This window comes from Zingiber officinale, chromosome 1A (genome assembly GCF_018446385.1).
Source record: "Zingiber officinale cultivar Zhangliang chromosome 1A, Zo_v1.1, whole genome shotgun sequence".
Lineage (NCBI taxonomy): Eukaryota > Viridiplantae > Streptophyta > Magnoliopsida > Zingiberales > Zingiberaceae > Zingiber > Zingiber officinale.
Genome location: NC_055987.1, coordinates 116,251,759 through 116,271,692, shown reverse-complemented (window position 1 = coordinate 116,271,692; position 19,934 = coordinate 116,251,759). Strand labels below are relative to the sequence as shown.

The window sequence follows — 19,934 nt, the reverse complement described above, 5'->3', positions numbered from 1 at the left end:
GGTGAGTCCAACACTCAGCAGGTACAACTGATATACAAAGTAGGGAAATAACACCTAGCACTAATCATGCGTACAGTCTCCTGATAAGAAAGATAAAAATGCATCTGAAGTAAACAGGAAAGAAACTGTACTAACCAGGACCTGAGTATAAGGTCAAACAGTCCGAGAGATAGGGAAATCCTGTATGCATGTCAAACATAGGTATCCAAACAATATGCAGCATATAAATGCAGCAAACACAAACACAAGCAATAAATGCATCATGCATATGATGCCAATGATACGTCCTGGTCACCCCTGACGCCAGTCGATCATCTCACAGAATAGTGAGGCCGAGTGGGTAGGGCTGTGACAACCATGCACTCTGTCGTCACTACTCCTGATGAGTGACCGAGTGGACGGGATGCTGTCGGAGTACACCTATCCTCCTACCCCAAATCATAAATGGGGGAGCGCAATACTCTCATCTCCCGGTACACGATAACGGGGAGGAATCCCTGCCGGATAACATGTTGTGTCACACTACCCATGAGCGGACCAACGGTGCCTAACAGAGTCCCTGCTGCAACACACTCTGCCTGAATCGACCACTAACCCATGAGTGGCGGTGTGTGCAGATCTATATAACTGGCGATGTGCTCAACAATAATGGAGCGGACTATCGCACAGCATGCAATCATGCAAATGGTGCATGTCAATAACCATAGAAACATCCTGACCTAATCCATATATATAGAAAAGTGCACCCTAGGTCAACGAATCATATCGAATCAAAGGTACACAGAAGGTATAAAAACCTAGGTCCTGAACATGGTAAAGCATGGTATATCACTACCCCCTATAAGCATGTATAAACAAATAAAGTATACATGGGATGCAAATCAAGCAATCAATCAATCATGTATCAGATATTGGGTAGTGACTAACTGAAACAAATAAAGGACATAATTAATGCAACTTGTTAAATTCACTACTATGTATATCAAATGACATAAGTCAAAAGTACCCACCTTCGATAAGAAAAGTCCAAATCTGACTCCGAGATACCTGTCTCGCGTCAAAGTCCTGTGTCACCAATAAATATACATTTTTATTTAGCTAGAATACAAACAAACAGCTAAATAAATCCTAAATATAAATTTAGGGATAAACCCTAAACCATTTCCCTCAACCTTTCTAACGGTTAATTAGGGTTAATTACCTTAACCCCAAACAACCCTTTTGATAAAAATCCAAAACCTAAATCCATATAACCTAATTATTCTACACAACCTAATGATGAATAAATTATCAATAGGTATCAAGATCATACCTAAACATAGATTAATCCAATATATTCCTAATCCAATACATGAATCTAACTCATCAACATGTAACAATTACTCTACTTCTTACCTTGATTCAAACCTCTGCTCTTGATCCAACCCACTGGTGATGCTGATTTGAGTGCTGCCGGTAAGAAGATCACAGATCAAACATAATTTGTTAACATCCTACTACTAAAACAACCTACAAATCAAACCAACAGAACAGGAAACTGATCCGAGATCAATCAAGATCCTCAAATCCCTAACCTTCTCATCACTGCCTTACCTTAACCGTGACCTAATTCCACCACAACGAAGGATTGCTCAAGAACAGAGGAGAGGCAGCACAGTGAGGTGCGGCACTGCTCCGGGCGACGCCGGCTACTAGCAAGGGCATGGTGATGATCGACACAAGAGGAAAAATTGGCAGCCAACAGTAGGGCAGAGGGACGGCGTTGCTGGAGATCGGGGCAGAGACTTGAGCCGAGTCCTCGGCGGCGTCGCTGTGGTGGCGGGAGAGGATGCTAGGGCGCAGCCTCGGCAGGAGGAAGCTCGGCTAGGGCACGGGGTGGCCGGCGGTGGCGTCGGCTCTGTGCAGTAGCGCTTGGCGTCACGACGGCAGTGAGGAGGGGCGTCGGCGATTAGGGCAAGGAGTCGGCGACAGGGAAGAAGGGGCGCGCGAACGGTTTCGTGGAGAAGAAACAGATTCGGGAAGAAGAAATAGAGGAAACGACGAAAAGAAAATAAAGAAAAGGCAAAATAAATAAAGAAAAGGAATTAAGAAATTCAACTTTTCCTCACTTATCGGACCCCGTTTTTATCCCCGTCAACTCGTCCGTACGAGCTCCGAAAAATTCCCAAAAAATTCCCAAAAATTCCGAAAAATTCCCTTATTAATATTCGCTTATTTTCGGTATTTTACAGAAAATGAATTGAATGAAACAAAAAAGATTAAGATTCAGTAAACCAACCATAGAGTTGGATAAAAGCAAAGGGGATAAAAAAAGGGTATCACTAAGTAATGTCACTTATTGATATAAGAATTTTGTCAAGCAAAATGAAACGTATGCATGCAGCGTGAGATAATCGTGACAATGATAAAGGAGGAGTTTGAATAGATTTTTTTATTTACTTTTCTAGAAAGGAAGCAAGCTGTTAAAGAATGAAGTTTTATATTTACAGCAAGATTTCTAACCTTCTACACACTGATGCAACTAGATTTGTTAAGAAATCACGGAGTTCCCCGTGGTTATCTGCTATTATACTCCCCAACCTTTGGCAACGAAGATGTTATAATTGATGGCATCAGTTGATGCAACTGAAGATGAGAAATTTCTTAGAAATGTGAATGGATGCATAAAATTGTTTGTAATGTATTGTGTGTTATTGAAATAAAAAAAAAGACTCATAAGGTTCCATGTGAATGTGAGGATTTCGGAGAAGGCTTCGAACCACACACATTAAAGCAAACAACATAGGAAGAGCATTTGAGCTCCGAGCAACTTGTGATGGATCAGAGCTGCCAACACTACAAAAAAATAAAGGATTTCGGGACAAAATTGGGGACAAATTTTGAAAAAAAATTCGTTGCAAAAATTTTTGCGACAAAATTTGGGACGAAAATTTTTTCGTCCCAAAATGGTTGATGCCAACTTTTGGAACGAATTATGGATTGTTGCAAATTTGGGGACGAATTTGGCGACGAAAAAAATTTTCGTCCCCAAATTCGTTGCAAAAAAGTATAGAAATTTGCAACGAAAACTGTTTTTGTTGCAAACCTAGGAACAAATTTAGGGACGAATTTACATAAATTTTCCGCCAAAATTGTCTTGATTTTTGCAACAAATTTGGTGACGAATTCGGTGACAAATTATATTTTGTTGCCAAGTTTGTCCCTAATATTGCAACGAATTTGGGGACGAAATTTACGATCAAGTTAATGATACGAATGCATATAAACTTGTTTCAGCAAATTTTGATGTCTCTAGGTCAAGATATAAGCCTTCGATATTTGATTGTCTTTTTTTAAAAATAATACCATTTTTGGAACGAATCCTGGATTCGTCCCAGATTTTGGGACAAATTCTGAATTCGTCCCAGATTTTGGGACGAATGCAGTATTTGTCCCAAAATCTGGGACGAATTCTGAATTCGTTCCAGATTTGGCGACGAATTTAGCAACGAAATTGTTTCTTGTTGCAAATTTGAAACAAATTTTTTTTGTTGCAATTTTCGTTGGTTATTTGGGTCGAAATTTGTTTTCGACCCTAAATTTGTCGCAATTTTGGGACGAATAATTTTCGTTCCAAATATTTGTCCCCAAATTTATGTTTTTTTGTAGTGCAATAGGTGTGTGAACTAAGAAGAATTATTCATCTAATGAAGATTGACAAAATATACCTCATCTGCAATGAATAGGAAAAGTATGGAATCAACAAATGAGTTCCTGAATCCATCGCTAAACTCACTAAAGCTTCTTTGAAGAGGTTGGACTCAGGTCTTATAATTGTATGCTCAGTAATTTTGTCGAAGTAGAGCTACAATGATGAGTAATAAAAACCAACTACATGGGAAATTTTCTAATAGAAGCTCAAGAACTTGGGCACCAAAGCGAGAAAGTTCATGAAGGGACTGTTGAAAAAAAAAACATGTAGTTCCCTAGATAATACATGCTTAAATATAGGCAATTTGAGATCAACAATGATGCGGTCATAAGGAGGGGCCCATCCTATGGCGGATAGCTGCCACGGTGGAGGTCAAAGTCAAGGTGGTCAACGCTCAGATATCATCGGTCGGTCGGGCGATCAGGTCAATACTCAGATATCATTAGTCGGTCAGGCGATCATGCCCCGACCGGGAAGAGAAGATTCCGGTCCGATCCCGCCTTTGACACGGGGAGGTGTCAAATGACCGACGTTCAATGGAGTAGTGGACGTCGAACGAAAGAGGAGACGATATGCAGAAGTCGGGCCGAGCTACCCCACTGGGTCAGGCAGCATGACTCGACATTGGCAGAGCGGAACTTCAACCGAGCGACGCGACACATGAAACGAAGTCCCGACCGAACGGGTGATACATAGGAACAACGAAGTCCCGGTCGAGCGGCTATCCCGCAAGGCCTAGCAACTACCTCACTGTGATATCCATCGATATCTTTTTAGAAGTTAGTGCTGCTGACACCAGGCAGAAGATCGTACAGTGGAATCTTCCACTATGACATCAGAGATATGCTCGGCTCGTTAAGATATTATGTCAGGGACGCTTTACTGACAAGTATTTTTAGGGGAAACTTCGAGGCACGCGTCCGCTTGGGGAAGAGTGCACGTGTGCTACAGGAAATCTATATAAAGGGGATCCAAGTATCGGCGGAGGTACGCAATAGATACTATTTGTGCCACTATTCATTCTTGTTGTTGCTCCGCCTTCTACTTCATCGTCGGTGACTGACTTGAGCGTCGGAGGGCCAATACCGGGGACCCCTTCCCTGGCTCAGCACTGACATCATCTGTGTTGCAGGGCAGAGCGGAGTCTATAGGCGGTCAACCGGAGCGCCACATCCCCAGCTTTCCATCTCATCGACTTTCGGACAGGATCATATTTGACATCGTCTGTGGGAACTTAACCTGCATTCGAGTTGAGAAGATGGAGGACGCTGGACAACTCACCACCATGACACTTACCAAAGAGGAGCTCAACATGCTCATGCAAGCCCAAGCGACGAAGATGTTCGAGCAACAGCAACAGTAGGCACTAGCCAATCGACAAGTGCAGCAGCCAACAATGTCGACAACAGGTGGGCAAGCGGGATTAGAAGACTAACCAGAACAAGTTTCCATATGGGGGCAGAAGAGAGGGTCGACTGGCACACAGGGTGAAGCGTCGCCCGCGCCCATCCCCTTTCATCGTGCCATGTTCCAAAACCCCTCAGAAATAGCTCAGGCGAACCAGGAAAGGGCGTCATCTTCGGACGATGCTCCCGTTCAGGATACATGAAAAGAAAAGGTGCCTAGAAGTCACGCTTTGCCCGAGCGGATCAATCTGCAGTTCTCTCAGGCGATCTTGTGTGACCCTCTACTAAGGCACTATTCCCCATTGGCGATCAGGTAATACAATGGAATGATCGACCCATATGATCATCTGGATAAGTTTGATAACGCGACCACGCTGCACCAGTACATAGATGGGGTGAAATACCAAGTCTTTCTCACTACTCTCTCCGTCTCAGCGCAGCGCTGGTTCCGAAGATTGTCAGACGGATCCATACACAGCTTCAAGGACTTTCGAGCTGCATTCCAACACCACTTTGTCTGCTACGCTATCAGAAGACGAGCGTCAGCCTCTTTGCCCTAAAGCAGGGGCCCAAGAAAGCACTCCGAGCATACATCAGGTGCTTTAACCAAATAGCCATGGATATCCCCTCGGTCTCATTCGAGACGATGATGAACACCTTCACTCAAGGGCTCATCGAAGGAGAATTCTTCCAGTCGCTCATCAAGAAGCCACCCAGGGACTTTAACCACCTACTCAGGAACGCTAATGAATATATAAATGTGGAAGAAGCCCAGGCAGCGAGGAAGAAGGAAACGTCATCTGAGCCCGTGCTGGCAACCGTTGAGTAGCCACCAACCGCCCAAAAGGCCAAGAACGGAGGGAGTGCGGCCACACCAGGAGGCTAGGACACATGTCTTGCAGCATGTGGCCTCTAGTCGTCAAAAGACGACAAGAGGCGAGGTATGGGCGCAAATGTTCTACTCCTTTCACCAGTCAACAATGCATAACACGCGTGACTGCTACGATCTGACACCGATCGACAGTCGACCGATGCCAAGAGGATACTGCCGTCGATCTCCAACTCCCGATTGACGACATAGACAACAATCTACTGGGCGACGAGAGGATGAAAGAAGGGCACCCGAACGACACCATTAGCAATAGTAGAGGGATAACGTTGATCCCTCTTGAGTCCCGGCTGAGCGAAATAGACCCTCCACTCGGGAAAAAGAAAACTGAAGCAATGCCGCCCGAGGAGAAATAGGCATGATCGCCGGTGGACCGACCGGTGGTGACTTCAACAAAGCCCGGAAGTCGTATGCTCGGTGATTGAAAATCCATGCCGTGGGATGTAACAGGGAGAAGACCGAAGGGCCCGAGATCAACTTCGGCCCTAGCGATTTGGAAGGAATGGAGATCCCCCACGACGACGTGCTGATCATCTGGGCGGTAATTGCTAATTATACTATTCATCGAACTTTTGTTGATACAAGGAGTTCTGTGAACATCATCTTCAAAGAAGGCGTTCGATCTGTTGGTTGGTCCTAGGAAGATCATACCGGTTCCACTGTACAAAAATTTTGTACAAGTGTCGAACCTTTCCTAAACAACCTATTGTGTTCTTTAGAACTTAAATTAGGAATCGCAAACGAAACTTAACATTATTGATTCCAAATTTAATTTATATGTTCTTAATGATTTAGATTTGGATTGCAAGCGGAACTTAACACTATTGATCCAAATCAACCTATGTTATAAATTCAATTAAATATTAATTTTCAAAATTAGCTTCTAGGACTGCATGGCGAGGCACATGGCCTTCTTGGGTATGGGAGCATCCACCACCGCCTAGACAAAGCCTTTTAAGGAAAGCTAATATTTAATTTCCTTATATAACTCTAGGTTTAACCAAAAGGAACAATTGAATCACAAATTTAAAAAATAAAAAAAATACAAGCTCGAATAAAAAATTCAAAAAACTAGAATCTAATGCCTCTTGTGTTTGAAATTCTTACAAAGAAAAATAACTAGTATGATGCGGAAAATAATTACTAGTTATACCTTCCTTTGTATGCAACAACCTCTTGATCTTCTAATGTATTCCTCTTCTTATCCCGGACATTGTGTGGGCAACGATCTACCGAGATGAAAACCACCAAAGCTCCTTCTCCTCCCTGCAAGATTCGGCCACCACAAGTACTCCAAGAATAGATGTGGTTCGGCCACCACCACCAAGCTCCAAGGGATGCTTTCTTTCTCTCCTTCTTCTCCAAGCTAGAATCCGGCCACCTTCAAGCTCCATGAGATTATAAGGTCCGACCAATGAAGAAAAAAGAAAAGGAAGAAGGAAAAACAATCGGGCCGGCCACCACCAAGGAGGAAAAGAGAGAAAGAAATAGAATAGAGTTGTTACCCTTGAAAGCACCTCTACCCTCTCTTTTATAATCCTTGGTCATGACAAATAAGGAAATTTAAATAAAAACTTCCTTAATTCCTTTTCCATGAAAAGGAATTTTTTTTTAATTAAAAACAATTTCCTCTTCTTAATTATAATGGTCAGCCACCTATAAGCTCTACACAAGGAGAATTTTAATTAACACAAGAATTAAAACTTCCTAATTTGTTTCCAGAAATTTATAAAAAATTTCTCCAATAATTTTTCCCTTCATGGTGGGTCATAAAATGAAATTTTATAAATTAAAATCTTTTTTTAAACATGTGGATGATTTCAAAAAAGGAAAGTTTTATCTAAAATTAAAATCTCCTTTCAATCTATAAATAAGGAAAGATATCAAATCTTCTCTTAATCTTTTGTAGATACTTATAAAAGAAAATTTTTAATTTTTAAAACTCTCTTTTTAAATCATGAACATGGTTACAAAAAAGAAAAGTTTTATCAAAATTAAAATCTTCTTTTAATCTACAAATAAGGAAAGATTTCAAATCTTTTCTTAATTTTTTTTAGACATTATAAAAGGAAAGATTTAAATTTTAAACTCTCTTTTATAAAACCATGTTATCCACATAAAATTTTTTTTAAAATAAAATCCTTTTAATTTTATTAGGGCCGGCCACATCATGCTTGGGCTCCAAGCATTGGCCGACCCCTCTATCTTTACTCAACCCTTTGTTTGACCGGCCTAAGCTTGGTCTCCAAGCTTGCTTGGTCGGCCCCTTTGGGTTGGGTAAGGAGTGGGTATGGGGTGAGTATAAATCTCTATATACAAGAGGCTACGATAGGGACCGAGAGGTGGAATTGGTTTTGGTCTCCCGATGAAATTAAGCTTCCCGTGTTTACCCCGAACACACTAACTTAACTTCATCAATAATAATTCATACTACTAAAGAATTATTATTGAACTACCGCACCAATCCCAAATTACATTTTGGGCTCCTTCTTATTATGAGTGTGTTAGTCTCCCTGTGTTTAAGATGTCGAATGTCTACTAATTAAATGAGTTACCGACAACTCTCTTTAATTAATATCTTAGTCCAATAGTAGTACCACTCAACCTTATCGTCATGTCAGACTAAATCCACCTGCAGGGTTTAACATTACAATCCTTATGAGCTCATCTTGGGGGTATTATCAACCTAGATTACTAGGACACAGATTCCTTCTATAATCAACAACACACACTATAAGTAATATCATTTCCCAACTTATCGGGCCTTTTGATTTATCAAGTTAAATCTCACCCTTTGATAAGTTAAAGAAATGAATACTAAATATATATACTTGTTATTATATTAGGATTAAGAGCACACACTTCCATAATAACTAAAGACTTGTTCTTTTATTAAGTTAGTATAAAAAGAACTTTCCTTAAATGGTCTTGCTTAATACACTTAGAGTATACTAGTGTAATTTATTAGTCAAGATAAACTAATACCTAATTACACTATGACTATTCCAATGGTTTGTTCCTTTCCATCTTAGTCGTGAGCTACTGTTTATAATTTATAAAGAACCGATAACACGATCTCCTGTGTGTGACACCACATACCGTGTTATCTACAATATAAATTAATTGAACGACTACACTCAGTATATATAAATATAGATACTTGACCAATGTGATTCTTATTTCTAAATAAATATTTATACAAAAGATAGACTTTTAGTATATACTCTAACACGATCAATTACAAATCGATAGAAATGAGATGCTTCCCATTGTTTGTTGGGGGGGGGGGGGGGGATTGTTGGGGTTGCAAACATAGTCCACATTAAAAAACACATGGAAAAGATCATATGTTTATAAGAGAAAGATATCTTCATTAGTATGAGACCTTTTGGATAGAGCCTAAAAGAAAAATCATGAGGTCTTAGGTCTAAAGTGGACAATATCATACTATTGTAAAAATATCTAAATTATTTTGGTCCTAACATTAGCGAGGTACTAGGAGGACCGAGGGCTTCGCTAGCGCGATGCTAGACTTTCCTAGCCTATTGTAAGGACAAGCTTGTAGCATGGTGCTAGGACGACCAAGAGCTCCGCTGGCGTGATGTTAGGTTCTCCTGTCCTACCATAAGATGAAGCCACTAGTGCAGACCTAGGATGACCGAGAGCTTCACTAGCACAATGCAAGGGTTTTCATGGCCTATCGTAAGGCAAATCCACTAGTAAAAGACTAGGAGGGTCGAGAGCTCCGCTAGTGCAATGTTAAGTTCTCCTGACATGTTGTAAGGCAAAGCCACTAGTGAGGGGTGAGGAGGGCCGACAGCTCTACTACCACGATGCTAGATTTTCCTAGCTTGTTGTAAGGCGGAGCCACTGACACAGGGCTAGGAGGGCCAAGAGCTCCACTAGTATGATACTAGGTTCTCCTGGCCTGTCATAAGGCTGAGCCACTAGTGCAGGGATAGGAGGGTAGAGAGCTCCGCTAACACGATGCTATGTTTTCCTAGCCTATCATAAGGCGGAGCCACTAGTCAGGGGATAGGATTGTCAAGAGCTTTGCTAGCGTGATGCTAGATTTTCTTGGTATATCATAAAGCGGAGCCACTAGCATGGGACTAGGAGAGTCGAGAGCTTTGCTAGTGTGATGCTGAATTTTCCTAGCCTTTCATAAGCTGGAACCACTAGTGCGGGGTTAGGAGGGGCCAAGAGCACCTCTAGCACGGAGCTAGGTTCTCCAAGCTTGTCGTATGGCATAATCACTAGCAAGGGGCTAAGAGACCTAAGAGCATTGTTAGGACAATGCTAGGTTCTCCTGATCTGTTATAAGGCATAGTCATTGGCGAGTGGATCTAAGAGGACAAGCAAACTATGAGGTTCTAAGCCTACCGGAAAGCTAAGTCTGTCAGAATGCCGAGCCATTAATGTGTGGGGCTAATAAGGCTATTGAATTTATGAGACTACCGAGATACTGACCCCATCAGTCTTGAGATATTGAAACTCTGAGTCTATCAAGATACTAAAACTCTTAGTTTGCCAAAATATTAGGACTCTAGGTCCATTGAGATATTGAGACTCTGAGTTTGTTGATATATTGAGATTTTGGGTCTGTTGAGATACTAAGACTATAAGAATGATGAGCCGTTAGCTCATGGGGCTAAGAGGGATATTGAATTTTTTAGATTGTTGAGATACTAAGACTCTGAGTCTGCTAATATATTGGGTCCCTGGGTCTGTTAAGATACTGAAATTGTTAGAATGATGAGCCTTAGCACGTGAAACTAAGAGGGCTGTTGAATTTCTAAGACTACTGAGATACTGAGACTCTGAGTCTGGTAAGATATTAGGACTCTTGGTCTACTAAGATACTTAGATTTTTTCAAAATGATGTGTTATTAGCACATGGGGCTAAGAGAGCTATTGAATTTCTGAGACTCTAGAGATACTAAGACTCTGAGTTTACTAAGATGTTGGGACTTATGGGTCTGCTAAGATACTAAGACTCTGAGTATGCTGAGATATTGGGTGTTGGTACCACGTAGTAGTTTTAATATGATCATCCAAGTCAGGTTAGGTCCTGTTAGTATTTAATCCTTTTGTCTAAGTGTACAGGAGTTTAGAAACACAAGAAGTTGAGCAGAAGACGCAGCTAATGAGAAGGATGACACCAGAAGGGAGCTGATGGGCTTTGTTCATCCGTGGGACGAGGTGTTGCGAAAGAGTACACCGATGGACAAGAAGGACATGCGCGACGTTCCCAGAAATGAGAAGCCAGAGCTGAAGTCTGCTCAAGGAGAAGACTGGGAAATGAGTTCGAGTGAGCTCTATCCCGGATGACCACGATCACCCAGGCGATCAGAGCAACAGAAGAGCAAAAAGAAGGCTAGAAATACTGTTGCAGGCGCCTTAAAAGGGAGTTGAAGGCGCCTTCGCACGCCTCCACACCTTCACCATGGAAGGTGCCTTCCATGTCTAGAAGGCACCTCGATGGAGGCGCCTTCTAACCACGGATAACTTTTCCTAGGAGCTATAAAATGATCCCTGGACCTAGGAAATATTGTAACAACTTCTGTATTCATTCTCTAGTTACTTTCTGAGCTTCCAACTAGTGTAAGAGGCTTCTTTGCCTTCAAAGAAGGAGATCTTTAGTGTATTTACTTGCCTTGGATTAACATCCTCACCGGTTGTAACCAAGTAACTCTTTTGACCTCATTTTTTTTGTTGTTCATTTATTATATTTTTTTTGCACTACTAATCTGAGTTAAAAGTTCGAGGATGATTTTTCTTAACAGACAGTTCACCTCCCCTCCCTCTGGCCTAACTGGGTCAACATTGGGACTTTGGGTTTGTTGAGATATTAGACTCTAACTATGCTAAGATATTGAGACTCTAGGTCTATTGAGATACCGAGACTCTATCAAAATGTTGAGTTGTTAGCGTGTGGGGTTAAGAGGGCTACTAAAGTCGTGATTATTAGTAGTGAGCTAAGAATTCCGAGCCTATTGTGAGGCTATTTGTGCAAGAAGAGATATAAAAGCTGCGATTTTACTTGACAAAGCGAGATTATTTTTACGGATGAATTAAAAAGAAAAAAACTCAGAACGGGGATACTCAGAATTAGACCTGATAAGACCTTAGATGTGTGACATGCCAAGGTTACTTGAGCTCTTTTTCTTGGGGGTTGTTTAAATAGTAGGATCCACAATCAAGCCAGTCCGTGATGCAGTAGGGTCCGTCCCAGTGTAACTCCAACTTTTTGACATCTTTCGTAGGCTTCATTTTCTTCCAAACGAAGTCTCAAACTTGGAAAGGGAAAGGGATAACACATTTGTTGTAGGTTTGGCTCATGCATTCCCGGTAGGCTTTAAGCCTTATTTCTGCCTTCTCCTGGGTTTTTGTAACAGGGTCCAGCTCAAGAAGTATCTTATTTGCATTTCCCTCAACATCTTCATATGCGCTAATCCGGGCTGATTCATAGCCAATCTTAACTGGTATCACTACTTCTCTACTATAGACTAAGTGAAAAGAAGTCATCTTGGTGCTATCACATGACGTTGTCTGATAAATCCAGAGAATATTAGGGGTCCAGTTTGCTCTTCAATCCTCGGATTAGTTCCTAATTGACATCTTCTATTTGACTATTGCTTTAAGGATAATAGCCTGAGATGAAAGTCTGTTGAATATCAAAATTTTGGCACCATCCCTTAAGTTCACATCCTTGGAATTATCAACCATTATTAGACACCAGTTTGCAAGGGAGGCCGAATCAGCATGCTATGTTTTACCATAGAAATTTGAGGACGACCTTCTTAGTGATCCGAGCCAAGGGTTTGATTTTCACCCATTTTGAGAAGTAGTCAATAGAACCAAAAGAAACTTTTTCTAATGGGGCCCTATAAGGAAGGGATCCATGATATTCATTCTCCATTAGTTGAAAGAGAAGGTTACTGTGGAGGTCTTTAGTAACTCGGCAGGGCAATAGGGAAAATGTTGGTGCTTCTGGAAATTGAGGCAGGTGTCAACTAGTTCAGCCATGTCAATTTATAGAGTAGGCCAAAAATAACCAGTCAAGAGGATCTTTCATACCAAACCTCTAGTGTGATTTTTGTAGTAGCCTTGATGGATTTCCTTCATGACATAGTTAGGATCATTGGGGCTTAAATACTTAAGGAGGGGATGAGAAAAGGCATGCTTATATAAGGTGTCTTCCACCAACGTAAACACATAACTCACCATTTAAGAATTTGAGCATTGTTTGAGTTGTTGGGCAAAGTCTCATGTCTCAAGAAAGAGATAAAGAGGGTTCTCTAGTCAACTTGATCACTTGAGTCAGACACGTGGTCAATGTGAGTGACTGGTAGATCTCGAGCAATGAGCTCTTCCATCTCCCACGTTATCAATGCCCTTATCAGGTTAGCCAACTCATCGACCTTCTGGTTATCTTCTTGTAGCATTTTTTGTATAATGACTTCTTGAAATTCGGATTTCAATCTCTCAAAGATCTCCGTATAGCGTCAAAGTTGGTCATTACAAATTTTGAAGGTGCCCTTGAGATGTTGGGCCGCCAGTTGCGAATCTGAGTGGATGATGATTCGGGTCGTTATTTGATGCCATGAAGTGAGGTTTTATTACCAACTATAGGGTGTCTCCTCGGGAGGAGCATAGTAACATCTTGACTTCGCTTCCCTTCTTAGTGGCTGACCCATTAACAAAGATCTTCTAGACTTCTTGTAGTTATGGGCTAGACATCTCAATCAAGAAATTGGCTAAAGCTTAAGCTTTGATGGTTGTCCACAGCTAGTATTAGATGTCATATTCATCGAGTTCAATGGTCCACTTCAACAACCTCCCCAGGGTGCTATTAGTGAGTACCATGATAGGGTGCGATAGGAAGTAAAGCCGAAGTCAACAAGCAATTAGCACTAGCGCCAAAGTTAGCTTTTCAAGCATTGCGAGTCTCGATGTCTTTCAACAAATGACTTGAAAAGTAAATAGGTTGTTGAACATTACATTTCTGTCGCACTAGGACTTAACCCAAGGCTCCTTCAGAAGCTGACAGGTATAGTCATGGAGGTTCTTCAGCTACAAACTTGGATAGAATGGACATATTTGTGAGATATGCTTTAAGATCTATGAAAGCTTGCTCGCATTTCTCATCCAACAAGAACGTAGTCACCTTACATAGTACTTTGAAAAATGGGAGGCTCTTTGTAGCTGATTGAGAGATGAAATGCAATAATATGATGATTCGCCCGACCAACCTTTGTGCCTCCTTGGTGTTTCTCGGCGATGCCATGTTTTATAAAGCTTGAACTTTCTTGAGATTGGTTTCTATCTCTCACTCGGTGAAGATATATTCGAGGAAATGACCACTCTTGACACCAAACAAACACTTGGCAGGGTTTAACTTGAGGGCATACCTTTGCAAGGTGTTGCATGCTTCTTTAACTTTGTTGATTAAGTTTTCAGCTATAACTGACTTGATCAGTATATCATCTATATAAACCTACATGTTGCGGACGATTTGGTGCTTGAAGAGTCGTTCCATCAACATTTGACAAGTGGCTACTATATTCTTTAGTCTAAATGACATGATCGTATAATAAAAGTCTCGTCTGAGATGACCAAATTAATCTTTTCTTAGTCCTCCTTGGCCAACGGAGTTTGATGGTATCCTTGGTATACATCCAACATGCAGATAAGTTCACAACCTGAGGTCGAATCTACCAGTTGATCAATCTAAGGAAGCGGATAGCAGTCCTTAGGACAAGTTTTGTTAAGATCTCAGAAGTTAATACAGACTCGCCATTGTCTCCCAGCTTGGGTAGTAGGACCACATTTGCCAACCAAGAGGGGAATTGAAAATCACCTTGTCTTGAGAAAGGGTGAAGTGTTGCTTCTTTTGTCGAATGGGCCAAGACTTCGGAAGAAGGTTGAGGTGCTCCATCACAGTAGATTCCACACCGGTAACTTCATGAGATGACCAAGCAAAAACATCCTTGTTTTGGGTTAGACAGGTTATTAGTTTCTCTTTGAGTTCAGGTGCCAAATCAACTGCCACCTGAGTAGCACGATCAGGCTAGCTAGGCACAATTTGAACTTCTTCTTTTTCGTGAATTGGTTGAGGAATGGGTGTTCCTGGTAAGGAGTGGATCTCTTGTCTTTGAGTTTTTCATGCCTTCTTGAAACTTTCCTCCTTGGCGAAGTTGTAGTTGTTAGTAGTTCTTCTGGTCTTAACCATCACAACATCTTGGCTCATAATTCTCACATACAGTGCAAATTTATTCCAATCAAATACCGTGGATGGTTAAGCCACCAATTAACGAACTTGCTGACGCACTCTTTCTCTGAAGACTGTCGATGACTAAGAAGAAAGAGTCTGAAATGCACTTTAAAAGAGAGTTAGACTGACCATGAGATGGATCCCTAAGTTACTCCGACGTTTAAATTAGGATTTACTTAAGGTGATATGCAAGAAAAATGAGATAGAGAAGAAGAAGAGTCGTACATGGTCTAAGATTTCTAGAGAATTGGGAATCCTTTGTCATTACCTTCGTGAGTGTTTATATGGTTGTCCGGAGAGCAACTCCATGTCAACCGAAATATCATCACTGTGGGCAGTGGTAAGGGACTAGATTCGACTGTTGTTAGTTGTCACTCCATTTATTCAACGCAACGTGTTTATGGGAGAACATTTAAGAGATCAGATCTGACAACCTTGTAACCACCCCCCATTTTCAAGATATCATGCATATTAGAATATTTGGAGTTATTGTTAGCGAACCCGTATAGGGTATAGACTTGTTTTGAGGATAAAAAGGTGAAACCAATATGGAGTGACTTTGGGAATAGATAAAGTCAGGCTCTGAGATTGTCACCGAGACTGAGAGTGAGTCTGCCATCGATACTAAGAGAGAGTCTATCACTGAGATTAAGATGAAATTTATAGCCTAGATTGAAAGAGAATAGATGTAAAGATTTGAGATTTGATCAAGAAAGGATAACGGTACCTTCTATAATGAGTTTGACCTTTCATAGATAGCATCTACAACATCTTAATTTTGATTTACAGTTCAGTATAAATTTTTATGGGACACGTATAACTGTGGACCTCCGCCGCATCAAACGGTACATTTAAGATAATTATGTAATTTCATCGGGAATGATATGGTGATAAAAAAACTGAAACTTTCAAGAAAAAGGGGCGACTTTTGATTATTTGCCAGCAACGTAACTTATTTCAACCAACATTTTTTTTTTATCAGTTCTATTTATTCGTGTCTGATCGATCGATCGATCTGGACGAGTTTCATGTTAGGATTTGTCCATTGATTCAGTAAGCCAGTTTAAACTTTTGAATCGATCGATATTGGTCGTCTCTAGCAGCACAGCGATTTACGAAAGAGTGAGTGATTACAAGGAACCAGCGAAAGCGAAGCCAACTCTGCTTCACTTGCGCTGCCCCTTCTTTTTCCAGAATTCCCCAAACATTCGAATTGCGGGCCCCTTCTTCCTTCTCCAGTCGCCCTCTTCCTCCATTGCCAGCGGCGATCCCCAGGCCGCGATGTGCTTGTCCACCTCGTCCTGATCGTCCGCCAGCACCGCCGCCGCGGCCGCCTCCGCAGCCTTCCTCCACTGCTGCGTCTGCACCCTCAGCCGCTTCATCTCCTCCTCCAGTGCAGCCTTCGCTCTCTCCGTCGCCTCCAGCTGCTCCGCCAGCCGCCCCGCCCTCGCCTTGCTCTCTTCCATCTCTTCCTCCACCGACCTCAGCTTCGCCAGCAACTCCGCCTCTTTCGCTTCTGCTGCCCCGGCGATCCTCTTCGTCTCTTCGTCGGCTTGCGTCTTGAAGATCGTGTTCTCTTCGAGCAGAATCTCCACTTCCTTCTCCTTCTCGAGCAGTTTGGCCCCGAGATCTTCCACCAACGCATCTCTCTTCTCTTCCTCTTTATCCCTTTCGTCTTCTTTTACGGCTTCCTTCGCGATCATCGTCGTCGTTTCCTCCGCATTGTCTCCTTCCTTTTCCTCGCCATCAGCCTCATGCTCGCTATGCTCCTGTAAAAGATCACCCGGGACTACGACTTCGAAGACGTCCATCGTCGCCGGCGAAGTGACGGTTTCTCCTTCGAACTTTCTTTCAGCGTCTAAAGGAGGACAGTCGTCTTCTTCGCATATTTCTTTCGGAGCCGCGATGGCTGCCGGGACCCGCTTCTTGGCCTTGGCGAGAGCTTGCTCCACTCCTTGTTTGTCGGCCTCCGCCGACTCCAGTCGCTTCCGCAGCTTCTTGAGCTCGTCCTGGACCTTACTCAGCTTGATTTCCAGGTCAACCACCTTCGTGCCCCTTCTCCTCTATTTTGGTCACATCGCCGACAAAGTCAGTTCAGATTCCATAATGTGTACGACAACGAGGAAGAGGAGACCGAGAAGAAGAAGAAACACTACCTCCTGCAGGACACCCCGAGGGGACACCTTGGGGCTGCGGTCGGCGGCGGTGGGACGCCGCACGGCGTTGGCCTCGGAGCAGGCGGTGCTCTTGAGGTGGAGCGGCACCCGCGGCGACTGTCGCTGAGACGCATCTGACCCCCTGTACGCCAACGACAAGGAAACCCCCCTCATCGCGTTGATCTCAACCCACGATTCATGCAAACAAAGACTTTAATAAGACAAAAACAAATCCCTACCTCGACCTCGGCATCGGATTGAAGGGTAAGCTCACGCTCCTCGTCCTCCCCCTCCTGCAGTTCAAATTCGAAACGCTCGGCCTGAAGGAAAGGAGAAGAGAACCATGAACAACAGCATTTAAATATAGGCCCAGTGGGAAATGCAGAGGACCTTGTGCCAGTAGCTGACTGATGACTAAGAAGAGAAATATAGGGAGAGAGATGTGAACAGTGGAAAGATTTTAAATAATATTTTTTTGGATTTAAGATTGGATCGCTGCTAATTATACTTGATAATAAGTAGATCATTTGATATATTATAGATAGTCAGATACTACCTGTTTAAACTAGTGTCTTTGCTGCCCTTGCGGTTGCAGTGATGAATAGCAAGAGTGGCATGGCACTTCCTGTTTAATGGTGCAACAGTCTGGTGTAAGGTGAAAGCATGTTAAGGTCAATAGGAATTCTTCTTGCTTTCAGTTGAACATTGCATGTGATCTCCCTGCCGCAAGGCCCTACCCCTACCTCTCTTAATATACATCAACAACCTACAATCTAATAAAGCAGAGACCACTGCCCCCCACGGCCATTTTACTTTACAGCAGAGAAATCAAATCCATGATATAAAAAGTTACTTACTCCTTTTTTTTCCTTCTGTCTGCATCTGCAATACGACAAAGCTGCTGTAGAGTCAGTGAACTTTCATAAAAAGATAAAAGGGTCAGTGCTTTCTTTTCATTTCTCTTCCTGTTATGTTTTTTTTCAATGTCCTTGTCTACTTAAAAATTGTCATTTACTTCCTCATAGTCATATTCATTTTTTCAGTAGTGTGACACAAAGAGCCATGAGCAACGTGAAGCACCGAGGGCGACTTTGGCGTTTACTCAGGCATTCTGCAGAAGTGGTAGCATTGGGAGTGAAAATGAAGCAGCATGCTGCTGCATTTGTAGAAGAGTTTAGAGCTTACAATCGTCGCAGGGAATAAAGAATGCAATAGCCGCAGACTCCTCGTAGATGCCGAGAACAAGGTCAGTGGCTCCAGCTGCACAAACACAAAAAATATTTTGGGCTAGAAAACAGCAGATCCCAGACTGCAACATCAAGCGGTAAAAATGTAAAAATAAAAAAAAAAATTCTTCGAATCTTTAAAAGATATTTTTTATATTAATCATTAAAAAGATATTTCACTCTATTTTCATATTCAAATTAACTTTTTTTACTTGGCGAGTCCCGTGTATAAAAATTAAGAGAAATGATACACGTAGCAAAGTTGCTCAGTGAAAGCCCTCCGTAATTGAGTTGGCAGCTTGCGTAGTTAAGTCCATCTCAGCAAAAATAAAAAAAATAAAAATAAAGAACCTCAGTTTTTGTAATCATTTGCTGGCTTTCTCTTTCACTCTTTTCCTCCCTTGCCCTAACTCTCCTCCTTATTCGTGTTCTTCAGCTCTCTCCCATCTCTCCTCCCGTCAGTGAGCTCAACAAAGGAACCCAACCCTAACTCAACAGAAACAAAGCCAGCAAAGGAATCGAAAAACCCAGTGATGGAATCGAAGAAGGGGACCTTCTTCTTCCCTCTGCTGCCCCATGAGTGACCAGCGAAGCTACGAACACATGCAAGGAGCGAACTAGGCTTGTCCATCTTCAACCATCGAAGCTTCGAAAAATCTGAGCCTTACAGCCGTGCTTCTTCTTGCAGGTGATAGGTTATTATATAATAGAGATGAACTTGCTCATAATTAACTCCAATGGATTGGGGTAGACGTAGTATTGGACATTTAGAAAATTAAACTTGGGAACTCTTGCACCTAGGAAAGTATCATTCCACTAAATTGATTGCCCCATCATTGACATCTGTGTTTTTATTTCTACATTTGACTTGACCATTTGGTCATTATGTTGAAATTTATTCATGAATAATGATGTCTTAACAAGCCTTTTTATAGTACATGTAATTATCTGCTTGATATGAGATACTTACTAATATGATTTAAACCTAGCCTAAGTTTTTTTTTGGCTCTAATTCATATTCTACTAATTGACATTGGGATTAAATGGATTTATTACAGACATATTTTTCTTATTGTTATTATGCAGAAAAATGTTGGCCGCGATAATATCCCTAGTTGAGTTGTAAGTAATAAAATGTGTTAGGAGTATATTTTCTGACTTTTGTTGGCAACTTTGATGATCCTCGATATTGGAGTCTTATCTACTAGAAATTCATGAATTCACACCTCTCCTATTCCAGTGGAGGTTGTGGATGACAAAGTAGGTATTGTATTAAAATTGAATAGATT

At 41.9% G+C, this 19,934-nt stretch overlaps 1 protein-coding gene across 1 annotated transcript; it reads right to left on the bottom strand.

Annotated features, from left to right (window-relative positions):
* Window positions 1-16,325: 16,325 nt before the first annotated feature.
* Window positions 16,326-17,825, bottom strand: LOC122029034 (interactor of constitutive active ROPs 4-like). Its single transcript, XM_042587998.1, has 3 exons — window positions 17,659-17,825; window positions 17,420-17,561; window positions 16,326-17,326 (listed from the first exon to the last, which is right to left on the bottom strand). Exons 1-3 carry the CDS (start codon window positions 17,670-17,672, stop codon window positions 16,430-16,432), a joined length of 1,053 nt encoding a protein of 350 aa, XP_042443932.1. The 5' UTR covers window positions 17,673-17,825; the 3' UTR covers window positions 16,326-16,429.
* Between the last annotated feature and the right edge of the window lie 2,109 nt (window positions 17,826-19,934).

What these genes read in the sequence shown, in the direction of transcription:
- LOC122029034 (XM_042587998.1), bottom strand. An exon ending in CTCGGGGTGTCCTGCAGGAG is followed by an intron (nt 17,327 to 17,419) that starts GTAGTGTTTCTT and finishes TGACCAAAATAG; the next exon opens with AGGAGAAGGGGCACGAAGGT.